This window comes from Leucopleurus acutus (assembly GCF_964270905.1).
Source record: "Leucopleurus acutus genome assembly, chromosome: 3".
Classification (NCBI taxonomy): domain Eukaryota; kingdom Metazoa; phylum Chordata; class Mammalia; order Artiodactyla; family Delphinidae; genus Leucopleurus; species Leucopleurus acutus.
Genome location: NC_139145.1, coordinates 63,436,190 through 63,456,333, shown reverse-complemented (window position 1 = coordinate 63,456,333; position 20,144 = coordinate 63,436,190). Strand labels below are relative to the sequence as shown.

Below are 20,144 nucleotides of genomic sequence, written 5' to 3'. Positions count from 1 at the left end.
TGAATTTTAAAACTTTTTAGCACTTGGACTTTTCCAACCATAGAGTGAGCTGCGAGTTGTGAGGCTCCTGTTACTAAAACGTTCAAGCAGCCTCTGGAGGCCCTCTCTGGGATGATCTAAGGCAGGAATTACTCACACAGGTCCAAGGAACCATAAGGATTACTTCAGAGGAATATAAGAATTTCCTGAAATTGTTTGCAAGATAGTCCATGCATTTCTTTCAGGGAAAAGTAGACAGAGCATTCATCAGCTTTTTAAGGGGACCCAGTGTCCAAAAGCACTTAAAAAATTCACAACTTCAAAGAAGTTTGGATACAAGGTTAGAATAGATTCTAAGGTGTTTTCCCTCCGGGATTTGAGAGTCTTTGGATTGTTAAATATGTTCTTGTAACATGAAATTGTTGTTATTATTGTTGGCTACCATTTATTATGTGCTTTGTATGTGCCGCACGAAGTTTTACATATTCTACTTGAATTATCTCATCTAGTATTTTTTTAGAATTCTTTGAGATTACACACTGTTATTACATCTATTTTACAAGTGACGAAACTGAGGCATGGGAATTTGCCCAGGCTCACAGAAGGTTCCAACTTCCCTGGATAGATATGTGCCCCAAGTTTGGCCCTTTTATGCCTCATAGATGTGATGTTACTCCAAGTAGGTCCACACAGGGTACAAAACTACAGTTTTCCCTTGGATATTTTAAAGGCGGGATGATAATAGTAAGCAGCTATTGATACCATGTAGCAACTGCTTACTTTCTGTGTTGAGACATTTATCTCATTTAATGCTCACAGTAGCCCTATAAAGTTGGGACTAAGATAAATTAAGGGGTTGGGAGAAATGAAGTACGGTCACTCAGCTTTTAAGGAGAGGAGCCAGGGTTTGAAAGAGCCTGTATGGCTCACAGCCTGCATTCTCAGCTCTGTAGATATCGGGGATGGACACTGGGCTGGGGCCTGGGCCTCTTCTGTGTATCTGTCCCAGCAAGAGCTCTTTGAATACACTTGGGGGAAGTGCAGAAAATCCCTTAGTAGCTGAGGTGAGTCAGCGCACATAGAGTGGCAGCTGGACATATCCTGAAACCTCAGAGCAGGAAGCCAGCCCAAGGGCTGAACATGGAGAAGACAACAGTCAGTGAGCCTCAAGAGCTCAGGTGCCCCCCCAGAGCTGCCCAGGCTCCAGGTGGCTCAGTGAGGCTGAGGCTTTAGCATGTCCTGCGTCTTGGGACTCCGCCCTCTCTCCCACCCTAGCTCCTCCCAGGTCCAGGGAAGGGAGCAAGTCAGCAGCCTTATGGTGGGAAAGCATTCCAGACTTGCCCAAAGCCGGCATTTGAAGGGGTCATGTGTTTGGGACTGACATAGGGGGAGGGAGTTGCACCTTTGGGTCTCCATGGCTTTCCCCAATCTTCCTGATGTGCTTCGGCCCTCCCCAGGCTTCCAGGAGAATAAGATGTCAAAGGTCCATATCCCATTACTACTCCTCTGATGTAGCTAATCCCCCCACCCCCGACTTACAGCACATGCCAACCAAGTTGCCAAGGAAAGGTATTCCTCAGTCCTCTGGGAAGCACGGCTGCTTGGTTGGCTTTTGTTCTCCTGAAACCAGAATCTGATACTTTAATTGTCTGGGGAATACCATGTGGATAGACACACACAGAGGGGGACAAGGATTTTTATTTGGGCCTTTATTCAACAGATGGGACTCCAAAGTGCCATGTGCCCCCCAGTAAACAATCCAGGGGCGTAAGCTCCAAGCTTTGTCTAGCAGGGGAGGGAGGCCAGGGTGGAACAGGGAAACCAGGAGATGGCCCAGGAAGATTCTATACAGTGCTCTGTGGACTTCAAGGGTCACCATTACTTCCGAAAGGCCCACACTCAGATTGTCCAAGGGGAGAAGTTGACTAATCGTTTCTTAGACACCACACAGTCCTGCACCCTAGCACTCTCCTGCTAGGCCTGTAAGTGGGGTGATCATATAATTTGTTAACCACACTAGAACTCTTTCAAGAGCATGGAAGGGAACCCTCTTCATAGTTACCCTGGGACAACTGTCCTAGACCTGGATTATCCCAGGAAACCAGGACATATGGTCACCCTACCTAGGAGTGTCCAAACCAAGACTTAACCCTGCCCGAGACCACTTGGCCACTCTGTGACCTTGGACAAGTTACTCAGCTTCAGTAAGCCTGAGGTTCTTCATCTGTAAAATGGGACTCGCCACAGAGTTTGTTGAGAAAGCACTCAATAAATATTGGTTGTGGTGGTGGTTATTATTTTTATTAAACTCTATTGCTCCTCAAAGTATGGGGAATCAGCAGGGCTGGTATCTTAGCAGCTGTAAAGGAATTGAAAGATGTTCTTTCTGTCATAATGTTCTTGGTTTATAATACTTGTGGCTTACCTAATGCAAATACTTAACTCCAGTCTGTCTTTGCAGGCCATTATTTCGGGGGACAAAAACCTTTATAATGTAGAGATGATACCTGTGTGAGGGCTGCTTTCAAAGAAACAATGGGATGGAAGAAAGAGCCTGTTGCTTCACCTTCCGTTTTGTTCCTGGGGAAATAACTTTGAATATTAGATGAGCGTCTCATCTGCATCTAATTAGACATCCTACTACTGTTCCCAGAGTATCAACTCTCTTCATTGTGAAACAGGCTAATTATTTTAAATCCAGCTTTGAATTCATTTTTTTAAACCAACCTCTTGATGGTTTCAACTTGTTTCTAACCAAAACGTTGAATTGAATTTGATATTATAGTCATTTTGCTTGTTCAGCGTATTTGGCGGTAGCTGGAAGAATCTCTGGCTGCTTCTACTTAAGCTGAATTCGTGTGTATCAGATGTGGGGCAGAGCAGTGATCCCACAGTTGTGGGGACGGCTTTGCTTTGTCGCATGAGTGGGAGAAGGCCTAGGGGAGCATGTGTGGCTGTAGTCTTCAGTTTCTGAAAGACAAAATGAGGCATACCCAAAACAAACCTGGCCACGCTGGTGGGCCATGGGGCCCAAGTTCACTAGATGATCAATATCTACTCAATAAACAGTAGGTGAGGCCTGGGTGAGGGCACAGCAGTCTCCTGTGGGCCGGGGTCGGCAGGACCTCTAAGACAGTGCATCCTTTGGGGGCAGAAGCCCTGCTCAGAACCCTCCAGACGTGAGGGTTCAAATTCTATGTCTACTACCTGCTAGCTCTGTGAATATGGGCAATGTGTATTCACGTTGCTAAGCCTCGGTTTCCTCATCTGTAAAGTGGAGCTAAAGGACAGATCACCCCCCTCCCCCGCCACCCCACCACTTCCCACCCCCGGCCCCTGCTGTGGTTGTTACCAGGATTCCATGGGATGAGGCATTTAAGGGTCTCAGCACAGGGTCTGGCTCACAGTAAGTAAGGACTATACCAGTCCCTGTTGTCACTCTTCTCACACAGCCTCGGGGAACTCGGAGGGCCCTTGGCTGAGGTCCGTTGGCTCTTTGCTGCCCTCTGGTGGTGTGGCTCAGCATGGCCTGGCGTGGAGGAAGCTGGGAGATGTTACCTCCAGAGAAAAGAAAATTGCTTTAGGTTTTATTGCTTCCTTAACGACCTCCAAGATTATCTGTTCAACTTTTCAAAAGGGGAGGACAAAGGAGGGCTCTAAAAGCAGGATGGTGTCTTCCTTGGTGGGAGGGTGAGCAGAAAAGCTGTGGTGGGCTTCCTTGCCAGTGAGGCTGTGGAGGCCCCAGCCATGGTTCCCTGGCAGGCTGGGCGGGAGGCGAAGAAGGAGAGGAAGGGAGATGGATGAGCTGGGAGCGGAGGTTGGAGCTGTGCCTGGTTTCCCTGGATATTCAGCTGGGGCATGGCTGGTATTTCTGAGGCCCCTCTGAATTCCATCACATTCTCCACTTCCGGCCCTGGCGCTCTCTGTTTCTGCTGGCCTGTCTCATCGCATATGGACACAGGGAGCCACGGGCCACGTCAGGGACAGGATGGAATCAGGACTTCCTGTCATTGCCTAAGAACAACTTACAATTTGCCATGAGCTCTCTCCAGACTGATAGGTCTTGGTCAGGGGTCGCCCCCTCCGAGACTGGGTGAGGTGTCTCTTTGGGGTGTCCCCAGAGCCTGCTGTGTGGCCCTCTGGCTTAGTGTTAGACCGACAGGCAATTTCAGGCAGTGTCTTCATCTCCCTTTGGACTGGGAGTTTCCGGAGGGGTCGTCCCCAGCATCCAGCAGTGTGCCACATATAGCAGATGCTTCATGATGGAACAGTGGCTGGGTCACGAATGATGAACTCTGCCCTTGAAGATGAGGGACGGCGCCTCACCAGCCTTCATTCCCTGTGGTGGCCAGCACAGGGCTTTGCATGTAGTGGTGGCTCAGTGAATGAGTGCAGAAAGTACGTTCTCTGGGAGCTCCTTACGACGAAGATTAATTCATGGTGTTTGAGTACGTCCTAAGCGCTATCAAAGGTTCCAGGAGGTTTTTGCAAAGAAGTGTAAGGCATAGTCCCTGGCTTCTTAGATCATATCTTATTAGCTGTTCAAGTTAAAATAAAGGTGTTAAATTATAGTACAAGTCATGTAATAACTCAGGGCTCAAATGGGCCATCCAGATGGGTGTTAGAGTTGATACCTGAGCTATAGGGCCGGTGCCGTGGGCTTGTGATGTGAGAGTTGCACAGAGCCCTGTGCTGGGGCTTCATGCTCTGCTGTTGCCATCTTGAAATTCTTAAAATTTGAACAGAGGGCCTTGCATCTTTAATTTGTACCACACCTTGCGATTATGTAGCTGGTCCTGACCCCAGTTATGTAGGTGGTCCTGGCTGCAGGTCCAAGGTGACCGGGAAAAGCTTCATGGTGGAGATTTGGCCGGGTGGGTGAAGATGAGCAGCAGAGCTGGGCTGGAACTCTCTGAGGATGTGTCCGTCCCTGTGTTGAGTCTGGGGCAACACTGCGTACCTGCTCAGGACCTGCCTGTGGGAAGAGTCGGGGGTCAGGGACCTCCTGGCTTTTGGATCCCAAAGCATGCCTGTCTGTGAGGAAGTGGTGGCTCTGAAGATGGGGCCCACATGGGGCCTGGTCCGCCCATGCACAAAGGAGCGTGTTCACCCCTTCCCAGGGAGGCCTGGAAGAGCTACTTGGAAAAGCGGCCTGGCCTTGTTTGCTACACTAGAGTTACTCTCCTTTCTGGAATGTGGTGGGTGGACACTCATAGGGCTGCTGGGAAGCCCAGAGGAGAAACACAACAGGAAGCAGTTCTGTAAGCGGGAAAAGGGGCATCTTCCCTGGAGCCAAGCACAGTTCCTGGCACTGCAGGGCCCTCTCCTGGTGAAGTGTTGGGGCTGAGAACCCATTCTTAGTGGTCCAGCTAGTGCTTGTCTACTGGAGGACAGGGTCCAGGTCATCCAGGAAGCATAGCCTACCTTTGTTCTCCCGGGGCACACAGCCTCTGTAGGGGACGAGACGTTTACACACAAGACCTCCACTCCTGCTTTCTGACACACCGGGGCTCGAAGTCCAGCTCTCCTTCTGCTTACCGTCTGCGTCTCTCGTGCACATTGGGTCCTTTGTCTGGGCATTTACAACACAGCACTGCCGGGAGGGTGCAGAATGAGCAGCACGGCAAGTGCCTGGGTCAGTGCCTGGCACACTGTAGGGGGACATTGTTACTAAGAATCCAATCTGTGTCTTGGGAGGTCAGAGAGGGAGGGGACTCACAGGCCAGCAGGGCTGGAGGAGGAGGTGCTGCTTCTAGAGCCACAGCTGGGACAGAGGAGAGCCGTGAGCGAGGGCGCGTAGCGCGTCCAGAGTGAGTGGAGGGTGAAGCCTGCAACTCAGGGAGCAGCATAGAGAATCCTCCGCCCCCTGCCGTGGTGTCGGCAGATGGGGAGGCCTTTGCGTTGTCAGGGCCAGGTGTGGGGAGGGTGAGGGGGCTGGGGGGAGGGCAGGGGGGATCCTTCAGCCGAGTTCCTTACGGTGGCTCACCCTGGTGAGGCCCCAGCAAGGTATGCTGATCTGGGGCCAAGCAGGGGTCAGGGTTCCCGGCGGAGAGGGGCCTGGCCTCTGCTCTCCCCTGCCCTGGAATGTGCCCTCACACTGGGGCTCTCCTTTCTGTCTGCTGGTGTCCGGGCTTTCCTGTCCAGTCTCCCTTCTTCCTCCATGATGAAGGGAAAGTGGGACCACATCGGGCATTCACAGTCTCCCCAGCTCAGCGTGGACTCGGCCCACCCTGTCCTGCTCCTCTCAGCAAAGAGGTTGCCAGGCTCAGTCATTGGAGCTGTGTGAAGAGTGACCCTGGGCAGCTTTCCTAACTTCTCTGGTCCTCAGTTTCCTCAGGCATATACACTTGGTGGGACTTGGAAGCGCCAGGAGATGATGGAAAGGATGCAGTAGCATCTTGCTGAGGAGGTGCTAGGGCAGGGTACTTGCTGTGTGTCCCTGTAAGCGCTGGCAGAGCCAGGAAGCCATCCTCGGAGGTGAAGGGACATGGGTGCCTGGCTGCTGGTTCCTGGCGAAGCAGACAAGAGGTGCAGATAGGGTGGAGGCATGTCCCCTTGGGCAGTCCTGTGGAGCATGTGGGATCCAGCCGGGCACAGAGGGGCCTGTTTCAGGGCGCGGCTGACTGGGGTACCTGAGGTGTGGGGCTGTGGGCAGTTTGTGCAGAGTGCAAAGTGGCTTGGTCTTGTGGATGTTGAAGGAGCTCACATCTACCGAGCGCTCGCCATGCCCTGGTGTCCTGAGCGCTTTACATGGATTGCCTCCTTCAGTCCCCAGAAGCGCCGTGAGGTGTGTGCGCTCATCATCTCCATCCTGCAGGAGAAGTGGACCTTCAGTGTCGCCTTGGCTGTGGCTCCCACACAGCCTGGCTGCGGAGCCCTGTAGGTGGGCACTTCCTGCCCTTGCCTGAGCCCCACTAGAATCCTGGGGCCCTGGACCCCAGGGGTCTTGACGGGTCCCGCATCTACTGCCTTCCCTAAATAAGGATGGCAGCGTGACCCTGTGGTCCTATAGGCGCCGACCTGGCTGTTCTGATGAACCTGCCCCAGGTGTGGGAGCCAGGCAGGGAAGAAGCATCCGCCTCGAAGCCTGGCTTTCTGTCTTCAGGACATTCTATAGAGGTGACGGTGTTGACAGGTATCGGGAAACACAAGTTTTCCTCCCCAGTGCATCTGTCCCTGTTTATTCAGGATGTGGTAAACATTTGGTTGTCATCCTGGCTTAATTAAGTAGAAAAAAAGTCAGTACTCTAAAATTTTGGTACATTTCAAATATGTTTTATTACTTTTCTTTTTGTCTTAGAAAGAATATCAAACCTGCATGCAATGCTAACGGTTTCTGACATTTACATAGCATACGCCACAATATGCAACACGGCACATACTGAAGGGACATGTGTAGAGGGGGCCTTCCTAAGAGTATATTTACAAAGGGAAAGGCGTGTGGTCATCTTAAAGAGGGCTGCACCGAAGGAGGACTGCACTGTTTAACACTGAAGAATTACGTGGGGAATCACAGATTGCTTTAGTACTGCATGTTCCATTGTCATGAGTAAAAGAAACATGCTTTGAAGGTTTTCCCTCGTCAACAGCATGTGTATCTGTAGCTGTATATTGTACGTGTATTTGTATATTTTTAAGTTTTCTCCTAAGATTTTCGCTACAGCATCAGTAACTCCATGTGGTTTTGAAGCAGTGAAACTTTCACAAACGCTCAGGTTGGAGAGAAGACCCAAGGACCATTCCTTAAGGACCTTCCTTAAGGACCATTTATTTGCCTCGCCATCCCAGGATCTTGGAAATGTTTCCTGGAATGTGTAAAAATTAACCCCGGGGATGAAGCACATTTCTGTGGCAGCCAAACTTGAGTTCCTCAAAGAACAGATGCAGAGAGATCTGCTCCTGCTTGCCCGACAATTGGGGCCATTGGGACCGCTACTGAGTCCCCCTGAGGCTATGACCGACCATGAGCCCAGGAGAGCTTGTGGCAGCTGTGCCGAGGCGCCAGGACCTCTGAGCGGAAGCTTCCCACGCTAGGAAGGGAGCAACGCTGCTATGAAATGTCTCAAACAAGTTCCCTGTTCCTCCTAGGTGCTTATAAAGCTCAGATGTATAGTGATGTCTGGACAGATACAAAAAAGCATTTTTTTTTTTTTTTTTTAATAAAGGAAAGGCATGAGTTTCTCCCCTCTTCAGTAAAAAGCAGCTTGTGACGAAATCTGGAACACAAGAGAGAAGGGTCTCACATCTGGAAGCCTTTTTGCACACAGCTATAAAATGTAAAAACTGACCCCCGGTAAAAAGTGCTTTGTAACAATATTTAATTTGTGTCTTATGCCTGTGAGAAAGAAAGGGTTTGTTTTTTTAATCTGCAAAGCCCTTTGCTTGTGTCCCAACCGGTGTGAAGCTTTCCCGTCAGGGGTTTTTCACCCTATTCTTCGTAGACCCTGGGAAGAGAAAACACCCATTTCAGTGGCTCAGGACGAGGCAGGAAACGCACAGGCCGGTGTCTGAGCTTCTCTGCACCTGGCCTGGGGAGCGCCTCTCCCAGGACCGCAGGAGCCCAGGAGAAGCAGGGGACACTTCAGAGGAGGTCAGCACATGGGCATAAAAGCTCACCTGAACCTGGCTCTGTCCTTTCTACACAGCCTCCACCTCTGCAGTTTCTTTTTATCCTCAAAGCTCTAGGAAGCAAACCTTCCTGGTATATGAGGAAACTCAGAAACAAGAGACTGAAAGTCTGCCCAACACGAACACTGAATGTCAATGGTGGCGTGGATGGGGGGAGGGGCAGAGGCATCCCTTCCCTCCATTTAGGCTTGTGTCTTTCTTTGTATTTAGCCCAAGAATACATGTTCTCCAGAAAAAAATGCCAGTTCCACAAGCCGCTGCCTGAAGACTGAAGGGCGGTTAGTGGGGCTGGGGCTGCCACAGAGGCCCGTGGCTCAAGGTCACTTCCTCTAGTAGTTACCAGAATGGAACTACTGTGAGCGCTCACAAGCTGACTTCCCCCTCACCTCCGCAACCATCTCTGTTTAGATACTTAAATCCCCTCCTTTCTGCCGCATGGCTGCCGTGGGACCACACGTCACATCCAGGTCGTGCCCTGCTCCTTCCGCCTCGTTCCTGATTTCTGAGTAATTATGCACCGAAGTCAAATGCCTGCTGCTGCTGCTTCTGGTGGCAGCCGGAAGCTCTGGCTCTGAGCTCCTGGAAGCCCTCTAGTCTCGCCCCACAGCCTGGGCCGGCCGCTGCCTTCTGTTGTCTCTCCTCTAGGTTCAGCATTCTCTCCCTCTCCCTGTCTCTGCAAAGAGGACTTCAAGATGGTTCCTTTATCTCCACAAAGACATTTTCAACCTGTACAGAGGGAGGGGAGGCGAGGAGGACAAGGGAATGCCCACATCCTCTCCCAGGACACCTTAGCATTCCAAGAAGGAGGGATGAACTCATTTTGTAAGGAAGTGATGGGAGGCCTGGTAGCAAAGGTGCCCTTACCGCTCTCATCTATGGATTTTGCAGCAACAAAAAGAGCGGGGCTGCATGGACCCAGGCTTGCCTCCTTTTCATCAAAGCTGTGGCCCCAGGTGGAGGGGTTGGGACAAAGGCTGGATCTCCCAGCAACCTGATGAAGACTTGCCCGCGCCTCTGTGAACTGGCCCTGCAGTCAGCCTCATTCCACTTTTGATGATGCAGGGCCCAGAGGGTGACTGGACAGGAGGTGTCCCGTGTTTGTCATGTGAGCTGCCTGGCCTGACCAGAAAGAGGGCTTCATTTCCAGTAGATTTATGGAAAATAATCTCTTGCTCTCATCACTTTCTATTTCAAGCAATTGTGGATGAGGCAGTTTTGGAGGCAGCACAAAAGGCTCAGGTACTGGGGTTGGGCCCAAGTGTCAGCTGTGGGAGAGCTGGTCATGGGCTGAGCTTAGGGAAGTGCTGGGGGTGGCGGGGAGGAGGGGCGATGGGAGGGTGGCGTGGGTACCCGCTGGAGGGAGGGGAAGGTGACGCCAGGAGACCTAGCTTCCTGACTTGTGCTCCCAGACAAGTCACTCCCCCCAACTTAGCCTCTGTTCCCCCCTCTGCGGGATGAGGTGCAGGCACCAGCTCCTGAGGTGCTCACCTGTGTGTGTGTGTGTGTACGTGTATGTGCACGCTTCCCTGGTCATGCTCTGCAGATTCAGGTGTAAACAGGCTCTGAGTGTGTGAGGAGTGGGTCTGCTCTAGGACAGGCTCACCTTTATGTAGCATAGGGGAGCCAGGAACTTGCCTCCCCCTCTGAGGCCAGACATGGGACCCCAGGAGATCAGAGATGGGAAGCCATTTTCTGATAATGGGAGAACAGCTCAGACCAGGTTGGGGTTAGGGGTCTAGTTCAGGACTCTGGTCATCTGGCCACTGCTAACCCCTGACGGTAAGAGCGGTTCTAATTTTAGAGGGTCAAACCCAAAGTCCCTCCCTGCACCTGTACAGGAAGGAGTTTATCAGGCTTCTGGGCAGCAGGGGGCATGGGGCACCCTGAGGGGAGACTATGCTGTTGGCAAGGAGTTGTCCTCATCATCTTATGGTTGTACCCACAGTTTTTTAGTTAATAAACCCAGTCACTTAAGCAGCTGTGTTTCACCAAACCACACAAATCACGGAGAGAGAGAGCCATGCTGGGCATTCACCCAGCCATTTGACAGAGGGAAATTGGGGGTCAGAAAACTTAAGTTACTTAAATAAGGAGAGGAATTAGGACTACCCTAACTTCATAAAAGTTAGAATGAGACAAACTTTAGTTCGCAAAAGGATCAATTTTCGATGCTTACAATTGTCCAAGAGAGCAATAAGTGTAGCAGTAAGTTAAGTGGTGAGTTCCTCATCCCTGGGAGTATGTAAGCCATGTCTGGGTATCTGCTTATTGTGGCAACTGTAGTGGGTGTTCATGCCTTAGATGGGGCTAGATGACCTAGAAGGGGTCTAGACTCTGGATCTGGTAGGGTGGTGGGAAGGAAGGTGAGGGGCAGTGGGGCATACCTGCGCTTCTCATTCCAGGCGTTGTACCACTTGATGAACCGCTTGGTGCTCTGCAGCTTGGGGTGCAGGCAGTGCTCCTGACCCCGGTACCTGGACACACTCTTGGTGGTGATGCTGAAATGGAGCAGGATGGGATGGAGGGTTGAGAAGCCTGAATGACAGCCCCTCAGTGTGGCCTGTGGGTGGCCCTGGTCTGTCCCAATCAGAGCACTGAGAGACTGTGGCCTCCTCCCTCCTTTCAAGGAAGCCTACCCATATGCTCGCTCCCTTGCTCTTTGGAAGGTTCTGGTTGTCCCCTTAATCTGACTCCACGTTCGGGTCTAACCCTGTGCAGAGTGATGGGCTCTCACATTTCCCCCTGGAGCCCTCAAAGTCTGGGACAGTCCCCCACCCCCGAGCCCACCCCCATGCAGGGTGTTGCCCACAGCACTGATGGCTCCCTTGGGGAACGAAGGTCAGGGGACTCTTCCAGCTCCTCTGAACCTGGGATTGAGAGGTGGAGAGAGCTAATGCCAGCGAAGTATGCATGCCAAGACCTCATCCTTGGATGTGAGGAGCTCCATGGCAGGGCTTGGATGTGCCGTGGTCTCTGTCTGATCTTTCAAACCCTAGTTCCCCTGACCCTCTGCAGATTGTTCTGGGGCTGGGCATTTGTTGACCCTGAAGCTAAGTCTTGTTGGCCTTGAAGCCCATTTTGATTCCTGAGCATGAGTCCCAGTTATCTCACCCTTGGGCAGGAAAATAAGACTGCCCTTCAAGTCTCTATCAGCCAGTGTTCCAACACCATTGGAGGTCTAGCCATGTGGTAGAGAAGCAGGTGGCTTTATACAGAGCGTAGGGCCTGGGTTTGAATCCCAGGTCTGTCTGTGGGACCTTGGGTAGCCTCTCTGAACCTAGTTTGCACATCCATAAAATGGGTATAATAATAGGACCTACCTCTTAGGGTTACTGGGATGATTAAAGATATAATCTATGCAAAGTGCCTAGCACAATGAATAGTTACTGTTATTAGCAATTGTGGAAGATGGGATGGCCAAGAAGAAGCCTTAGTGTGTGAGGTCCAGCCTGGGAGGGAGGAGGAAGGGAGAGGCTGCTGCCCAGCACTGCTATGCCCCTCTCAGCCAGGGCTGGGCCAGGGTGGCAGGAGTTCAGAGGAAGCTTCTGGGTGGGGGGGGGAATGATGGTGTTCAAAAATGAGGGTCAACCTAGCGAACATGGAAAACTGGAAGGTGAGAGGTGAAGATGTCACTCCTTGGGAGGTGACACGCAGGAGCGAGGTATGGTGGTGGACTGGCTGCTGGGCTGTGGGCTGAGGGGGCAAAAAGGGGTGGTTGGAGGTTGGGATGGGAAGAGTGGGAAGGGAGGGACAGAGGTCAGCCAGCACCCCGTAGGCTCCTAACAGTGAAGTGTCAGGATGCCTGGGCCAAGGTCTGGAAAGGAGCAGGGTCGCCATGAACTCTGAGTCTCCCAGTTGATGGGGAGAGGAAATCGAATCTTGCTACCTGAATGGGGGCAGAATATTTCTGGGCAACCTGTTCTCTTCGCTCCCCTGTGCTCTGAGTTTTCAGGGCCTTCACCATGGCCTGAGCCTCCCAGGGCAGGGACAGGTCTTGTGGTAATGCCAGGTGACTGGGCTCTGCCTTCGCTGGCCCTCTCTATGAGACCTGTGGCTCCCTGGGTCCCTTCTGCTAGGTCTCAAGCATGGGGCCGGGCTTCAGAGTAGAGTCCAGGTCCCCTCCCCCATAGTACCTAGTCGCTCTGCAGGAATTTAGCCCATGCTTTGCTCTCTGCCTACAGTGCTGCCTTTGCACTTGGAATAAAAGGCTGTAGCCAAGCCAGATAAAAATCCCCTCCTCCGTAAGGTCAGCGTACAGGCTGAGGATCCCAAATCCTGAAGGTTGGGACAGCAGGGGAGGACGCTCAGCCCTCCCACCACGGTGCTCAAATGCTCAGTCATAACACGGGGACTTTGAAAGTTGGTTGTGGGGTGAAGACATGAGGATTTCTGCCCCCAGCAATTGTGCAGAAATTCTGGGTCCTGTGTGCCTGTCCTCAGTGGTTCTGGGATACCGAGGGTTTCAGCAATAACTCGGGGTATATGAAACAAATTGCCCCTTCTAGAATCTTGGCTCTACTGGATCCTTCTGAGTGCAAGGACTCCCAATTGCAAAGCAAGCTGCGTCCCAAGCCTCATCAGAGATTTCTAGGTGACTCAGGGTGAACTGGAAAACTTCCTTTAGTTCAGCTTTGGGGCTAAAAACCGGCTTTGGGAAAAAAGCACTGGTCCCTCATGTGATCTGGAGAGTCTAGGAGCTTGAGAGGGGAGAGGACCTCCAGCCCTTCAGGGAGGGAGGTAGGGTCCTGGGTATGGGTTGGAGGTTTAGAAGAGGGTGACTGTGTGCGGATCTCATGAGACCCCTGCAAGTTTTCACAAGGCTACATAAAGCCTTCTCATGCACTTGCCTGGCTGTCAGTTTTCTCTCTATTCTGAAAAGTATAGCCACGAAAAAGGGCAAGCCTGTTTACTGAGGGTTCTGTCCTTTTGAGATGTCACTGCACCTCATACCCTGCTCCTCCTTTCCTGCAAGGACTCAACAGCTCAGCTTGGTGTGTGGAGCATTTTTCAGCACTGAGAGGAGTGCAAAGTTAACGTCCCTGTCATTTTCACCCCAAGAGAGCTGAGAACCCTGAGGGGCTTGTAGCTCCTCCCTCGGCTGTGTGACCTCTAGCTCCCACCCAAAAGGATTTTCTAGCAGTTTTTCTGGACCTGGGTCTGCAAGGCAAGGGGCAGGGCAAAGGGGCAGGGACAGGAGGCTAATTTAGGTGCCCAGGAAGGAAGGCAGAGGGGTTTAGCTCAGGCCCAGTGATTTTCTGAATTTCCCTAACTTCACCCTGACTGCGCAGACCCCAGGTGGCAGTGGAGGGGGCGGGCGGTGGGAGCTGCCTTTGCAGACACTGTGTGGAGGCCTTTGGGCCAGCGGGGCCAGTGAATGGAAGGCACTTGCCCAGACTGAGAATAAAGTGTGTCCTGTTTCTGGGGGAGGGGAAGAGGGGCCAATGGTCCGTGGCAGATATTTGGTAGCTGCTTTGCCAAGGGCTCCCTTCCTGGCCAAGAGCGTATTGATGGGGAAACAGTGGTGCTGGCCTCAAGTGGTTAATTGGGAAGGCAGGGGAGCAAAGGAAACGCAGTGTTCTCTCGCTCTGCCCCACTTTTTAAAATATTCCCCGCATCCCCACCAAGCAGGGCTTCACCCTCATGGCACGTTAACTCCAACAGAGCCCTTTCCACAAGACTGCTCAGGAACCCACAGGAGTCCAGCTGGTGTTGGAAGAGTGAGGATCGTTCTCAAAATGCAATCGCTAGAAGCCAAAAACCAGACGGCCACGGTCCCCTGATCAGAAAAAGGCCCTGAAAGGAGGTTCTGAGGACGTCAGACAATGTTTGCTTTAATTCTTTCTCCAGTAACAGTAAGGCAGCACGCCTCACAGTTTGGGTTCCAGTTTAATAGTTCTGGGTGTATTCTGAGTGATTTCAATCTGGGTGTTCTAAGTTGGCACACGGAAGCCATTTAACCCTTGATCACCCTAGAAAGGGGGGGCAGTGCAACCCCTAGGCTACCCATTTGAATCCTAGCAAGGGTGAACTCCTCGGAGAGGCTGTTTCCGGAGCACAGTACCGTGACCCTTTTTTCAAACTCTCTTCCAGACTGCCGTGCCAGCGTCCTAAGGACTCGCTAGGCAATTACAAAGGCTCCGCCAAGGCCTTGACAAAGGCTGAGAGAAAGGCTTGTTAGCCCGACCCAGCCCCAAGCTGCGCCGCAGCACCCGGTTAAGAGCTGAGCGCACACGCTCGCGGCGAAGAGCGAGAACTCACATAACCATTTTCTCCTCGCAGTGCGGGTACTTTGGCTTCATTTCCAGCTTCTTCACGTCGCTGTAGCGGATCTTGGGTCCCTTCCGGGAGCACTTGCATTTGGACCCTGCGAGAGAGCGCGCGGGGGGCTGCTCAGTGGCGCGAGGGGTCTCCTTCGCAACTCATTGACCACCCTCAGTGCCCACCCAGAACCCCAGGGATCCCGGGGAGCTTAGCAGTTGGCGTTGGGGGTTCCCCAGGACGGGCCGGGCTGGCGCCAAGGGACCTCCCAGGCACTCACCGTCCACGCGCGCGGCGCACAGCGCCAGGAGCAGCAGGAGCAGCGCTGCCGTCAGGACCCTCATGCTGGCCGAGGGGTGCGGCGCGGGAGCAGGGGCTCGGGGAGGGCGCCCGCGCGTCCGGGCGCCGGGCTTGGCTCTTTCTACCCGGAGCGCGCCTCCCGGCTCCACTCGCTCCTGCTGCGCCCGTCGGTGGGAGCCTCGCGGCTGTGGCACCCCGCGGCGCTCTGCGCTCGGCTCCGGGCTGTCTCCACAGTCTCCCTCCGCCCGCCCAGGCCTCTTTTAAATCCGCTCCGAGCTCATTAATATGCAGAACCACTCGGGGACTCACTGAGATTTCTCAACGCGGTTGGGGGGGGGGGGGCGGAGACCTTCCCCGCCCGCCGCCCGCCCCGGACCGCGATCGCAGCAGCGCACACTCAGAACCACGCGCGCACTTGCACATTCAGACTTACATCCGCGACCCTCTCGCTCTCACACACGCTCTCCTTCATACACTTGCACACCCAGGCTCCAGCACGCACACAGAGCCAGAGCCAGTGCTCGGGCGCCACTTGACGGTGGCGAGGCTGCTTAAGGGCACTCACTGCTTTTATGATTCTCGTGGTTCCCTCTGGCCTGCTGTTGTGAGCCGCTGGGAGACCCAGGCCCGAGGCCCAGATTCTCGAGGAGACTTGAAAGGGTTTTGGGGCAGGTGCCAGGTGTGAGTGCCAGCAGGCCTGACTCCTAGAGCGTGAGCTGTCCCTGTTGGGCCAGCAGCACTGGTGGCCAGAGCACAAGGCCAGGTTTGGAGGGTGGTCACCGCAGGATGTGCAGCAGCAAAGCCATGGCCTGTGGTCCCTGGAGCTGGCTCAAAGAGTGTGTGTGTGTGGAGCTTTGGCTAATCTGGAAGGAAGACTTCCAAAAGTCTGTGGGCCTGTGGGGGGTGGGGAGAACCAGGTGGGTGGCTCTCTTCACTGTCACATCATTCTCCAGAGTTAGGCAGTGGCTGGGCAGGGAGACGTGACAGTGGTAACCATCTGGATGAAGTCCATGTTCTAGACATTGTGCCAGGATGTGTGGTGTGGCGGTGTGGGCCCAGGCATGGTGACAGAAATTCCTGCTCCACTATTTACCAGTGCAAGTGACTTAGCCGCTCTACACCTTGGTTTCGTCATCCATGAAGTGTGAGTAGTCACAGTGCTGCTGTGAGAATTCCATAAGATCATACCTAGAAAGTGTTTGAGTGCCTGACTAGCTGTTGGTGCCCTGGAAATATTACTTATTGGCATCATTATTTTATATGTATCTCTTATGTATGATATATATATATGTTTATATATATATATATAGTTTTTTACAAGTCTCTTTCCAAGTTGGTATTTTAATTTCTTTACTTGATGGGCACTGGAACAGGCTCAGAGAGAAGAAATAACTTTCCCAAGATCACATAGCCAGGACACAGGTGACTGGGCCAGGAGGGGCCCTGGTCGTGTGGCTGCAGAACTGGGGCTCCTGTCCCTGGGCCATTTGACTTCCTTCAGGCATGTGTGCCCTTCACTTTTTGGTGAAGCACTTCCTTGAAAGACCCAGCAACAGGAGATGGAGTGTGTCAGACTCCGAGGGTCCCTGGGCTTGGCTTCCAGACCAGACCTGGAGCCAGGGCAGAAGCTGCCAGGTTCTGCCAGCTCACACAGCTCTGTGCTGTCAGCCCAGCGGCCCCCTGGGAGCTCAAGTGCCAGAGAGGATCCTGGGGTGATGGGATGGGCAGGCTGCTGAGGATTAGAGTGGGAAGAATCTCTGCTGTCTCTTCCTACTTGGAGAGCCTTGGCTGCCTTGAGGGGAAGCTGAGCCATGAAGAGCCAGCAGAGCCCGTGAATTGGCTTCAGGCCATGTCCTGAGTCCTGTGCAAGCAGCTGTAACTATACTTAAAGCAAGGCCAACAGATGGACACTTGGGTTTATGCAGAGGATAAGTGCAAGGGAGTGATTTTGGCATTTACATTAATTTTTTAAAGTTTAAAATTATTTTTTCTTAATACAAAATTAGCATGTTTGTTACAGAAAACACAGCAGAAGAAAATATAAAAAATACACACACAATTCCACCCACTCAGCAATCTACACCAAGATGCTACAGTGTTATCTTTGCAAACCCTTCTGTCTTTGCTTACATGCAAGTGCACAAATGGGATCAGCATGCGTGTCCTGTTTAATAACTGGCTTGTTTCACCTATCGCTATGTCAACAGCACTGTTCCATGTGACTGGTTGTGCTTCTACAATATCTCTTTTAATGATATTGTTTGAGGCCATACAGTATAATGGCTAAGAGCTTGGTGTCTAGAGTCAGACTGCCTTGGCTGTGAATCCTAGCTGTGTGACCTTGGCTTGTAACCTAATCCTTTTAGGTATTGATTTTCTCATCTGTGAGATGGGAATGGTAATTGTACCTACAGCATCGTGAGAGTTAAATAAGATGGTGCATATAAAGCTTTTAAGGTGGTCTGTTGCACAGAGTAAGTGCTCAATAAGTACTATTAGTAGTAGTATTTTGGTTGCAGTGTATTCCATTGTACAGATGCACCATAATTACTTTAAGTAATTACTCCCTGCTGGACATTTGGATTATTTTGAATGATATATTTTTACAAGCAGTGCTGTGTGACAAATATTCTTGTAGCTTAGTTTTGCAGTAGCCCTTTAAAACTTGAATTATGTCTCAGAAATAGAATCACTGGGCTGTGGGGCATGTGCATTTTAAGGCTTTTAACAAATTGCCCTCCAAAAAATATAGTACTTTGTTATTCTGCAAAAGGAATTTCTTTCTTTCTCTCTCTCTCTCTCTTTTTTTTTTTTTGGCTGTGTTGGGTAGCGGGGGCTACTCTTCATTGCGGTGCGCAGGCTTCTCACTGCAGTGGCTTCTCTTGTTGCTCTAGGCCACTCAGGCTTCAGTGGTTGTGGTGCGCGGGCTCAGTAGCTCTGTGGCATGTGGGCAGACTCTCAACCACTGCGCCACCAGGGAAGTCCCAGGAATTTCTTTAATACCAAGCTTTTGCAGAGCATGTGAAATATATATCTATATATTTAACAATGTTATTTTTATCACATTTGTTTCAAGAATATGCTGATTAATTAAGTGGGATCTAACAGCACTAAGGATCATGGGTGCTGTGCTGTAATAGGAAAAAGTAGTTGACCCTAAAAATAGGGACCAATGTTTCCCAACTTCCTGGGCCAGACCAGAGCTCAGACTTTCCAGTGTTTTGTCCCCATTTGTAAGCCTTAGTCTGTATGCTCATCTTTGGTTTGCAAAATACAGCCATTGTATCTTTGCAAACAGAGCTTATCCCCATTTGTGTGAGCAATTCTGGGGCTGTGGGTCTAGGAGAGGATGGGGGCCCCTGCTGCTGGTGGGTCTGTGGGTGAAGCTGCTCAACTGGGAGAGGGAAGGCGGGGCTTGACCCTGACTTCAGGCACAGACTTTCTACTGAGCTCAAGTGGGGAGTCTGAGTAGGTGGAGGTTCACATGGGCGAGGTAGTTCTTTGCACGTACAAAGGCACCACGTGATTCAAGTGGATCCCAGGGGTATAGTGAAGGACTACACATGCGTCCTGCCCTCTGGAGCACAATCCAGTATGTATGCGTGTGTGGATGTGTGACGGTGCCAGAAGCTGTTTACAGTCATGCTGGGTTCTATGGAAGAGGTAGACGCAAGGTGTGGGGGGCACAGTGGAGGGAGGAAGTAGTAGGAAGCCATTCCTTGAGGGCTGAGACCCTGGGGATTCGCATATTTGTCACGTTCACATTGATTAAGCACCCACTGCATGCCAGGTTCTGTGCAGGGTGCTAGGGATTTACAATGAGCAGAGGCAGACGTGTGCCTGTCCCAAAGGAGCACAGAGTCTAGTGGAGAAGATAGACATTAATCAAATGACCAGAGACACCCATGAGATTACCCCAGAGCTAGGAGTGATGAAGGGAAGCTGGTGTTATGAGACTCACCAGGGGATCTGACCAAGGAAGTGCCCATTGGGTTGGCATCTGAAGGATGAGAAGGAGTTCACCAGTTGACAATGGGAGGGAGGGCATTCCTGCCCCTTTACAGTCCCTGCTCCTCACACAATGATCTTCTGGGGGAGCCCCTGCTCAAAGACCTTCTGGCTTCTGATCTCACACAAGAGTCCCACTCAAGTCCCAGCAGGGCTCTATGGGGCCTCGTGACCAGCATCCACCACTCTCCCCATGGCTGTGCTCCACCACACTGCCTTGTCTTATCCCTCAGACATGCCCAACCTGTCCCCATCTCAGCATCTTTTTGCTTGTTGGCCCCTCTGCCCAAACGGCTTCCCTAGCCAGATGTTGGTGTGTGACCCTCTTCTCCTTACTGAAACTTCAGCTTGAGTATTCACTCTTTAGACCCCATCGCACTAGCATCCCTGCTACCCCAGCAGTCACTCTCTGCGCTGTTGACCGATTTTAATTTTTACACTGTATGTACAACAACTTCACATTGTGCTATTTTCATGTTTGTTCTGGAGTGTATTGTGGGTCATCCTCTGACCTCCTCGTTCTGTGAAGTAGGTACTGGGTCTGTCTTGCTTGTCCTTTGTGCCTGCAGCAGTGTGTGGCACATAGTAGGGGCTCATTCCATATCTTTTAAGTAAATTTAAAAAAGCATGTTTCAGGAAAAAGCCCAGGGGTGTGAGAGAGCACTGCTGAATTCAGGCTGTGTAGACTACAAGGTCATGGGTGTGTGTGTGTATGTGTATGTGTGTGTGTAGGGGGTGGGTAAGGGTGGCCATTGGCAAGGCCATGTTCCCAGGAAAGCCAGCTCTTCCCCAGGGCATTGGCTTTAGAAAAGAGATCGCTGAGAGGAAGAGGAGGTGAATGAGCACGAGTGTGGCTTCAAGGAAACCCCTCAGGTATCTGGACACCACCTCCTAGGTCTACTGAGAATTTGCATCTTGACTGGTCAAGGTTTCCTGCCCTGGGAGCTGGGAGACATTTGGATTCCTCTCCG

The 20,144-nt window shown here is 51.8% G+C and overlaps 1 protein-coding gene across 1 annotated transcript; it reads right to left on the bottom strand.

Moving 5' to 3' along the window:
- Positions 1 to 7,390: 7,390 nt before the first annotated feature.
- Positions 7,391 to 15,380, bottom strand: CXCL14 (C-X-C motif chemokine ligand 14). The gene is made up of 4 exons (XM_082835900.1): positions 15,146 to 15,380; positions 14,866 to 14,971; positions 10,992 to 11,105; positions 7,391 to 8,423 (listed from the first exon to the last, which is right to left on the bottom strand). The coding sequence occupies exons 1-4, from the start codon at positions 15,207 to 15,209 to the stop codon at positions 8,408 to 8,410; spliced, it is 300 nt and encodes a 99-aa protein (XP_082692026.1). The 5' UTR covers positions 15,210 to 15,380; the 3' UTR covers positions 7,391 to 8,407.
- Positions 15,381 to 20,144: the final 4,764 nt, after the last annotated feature.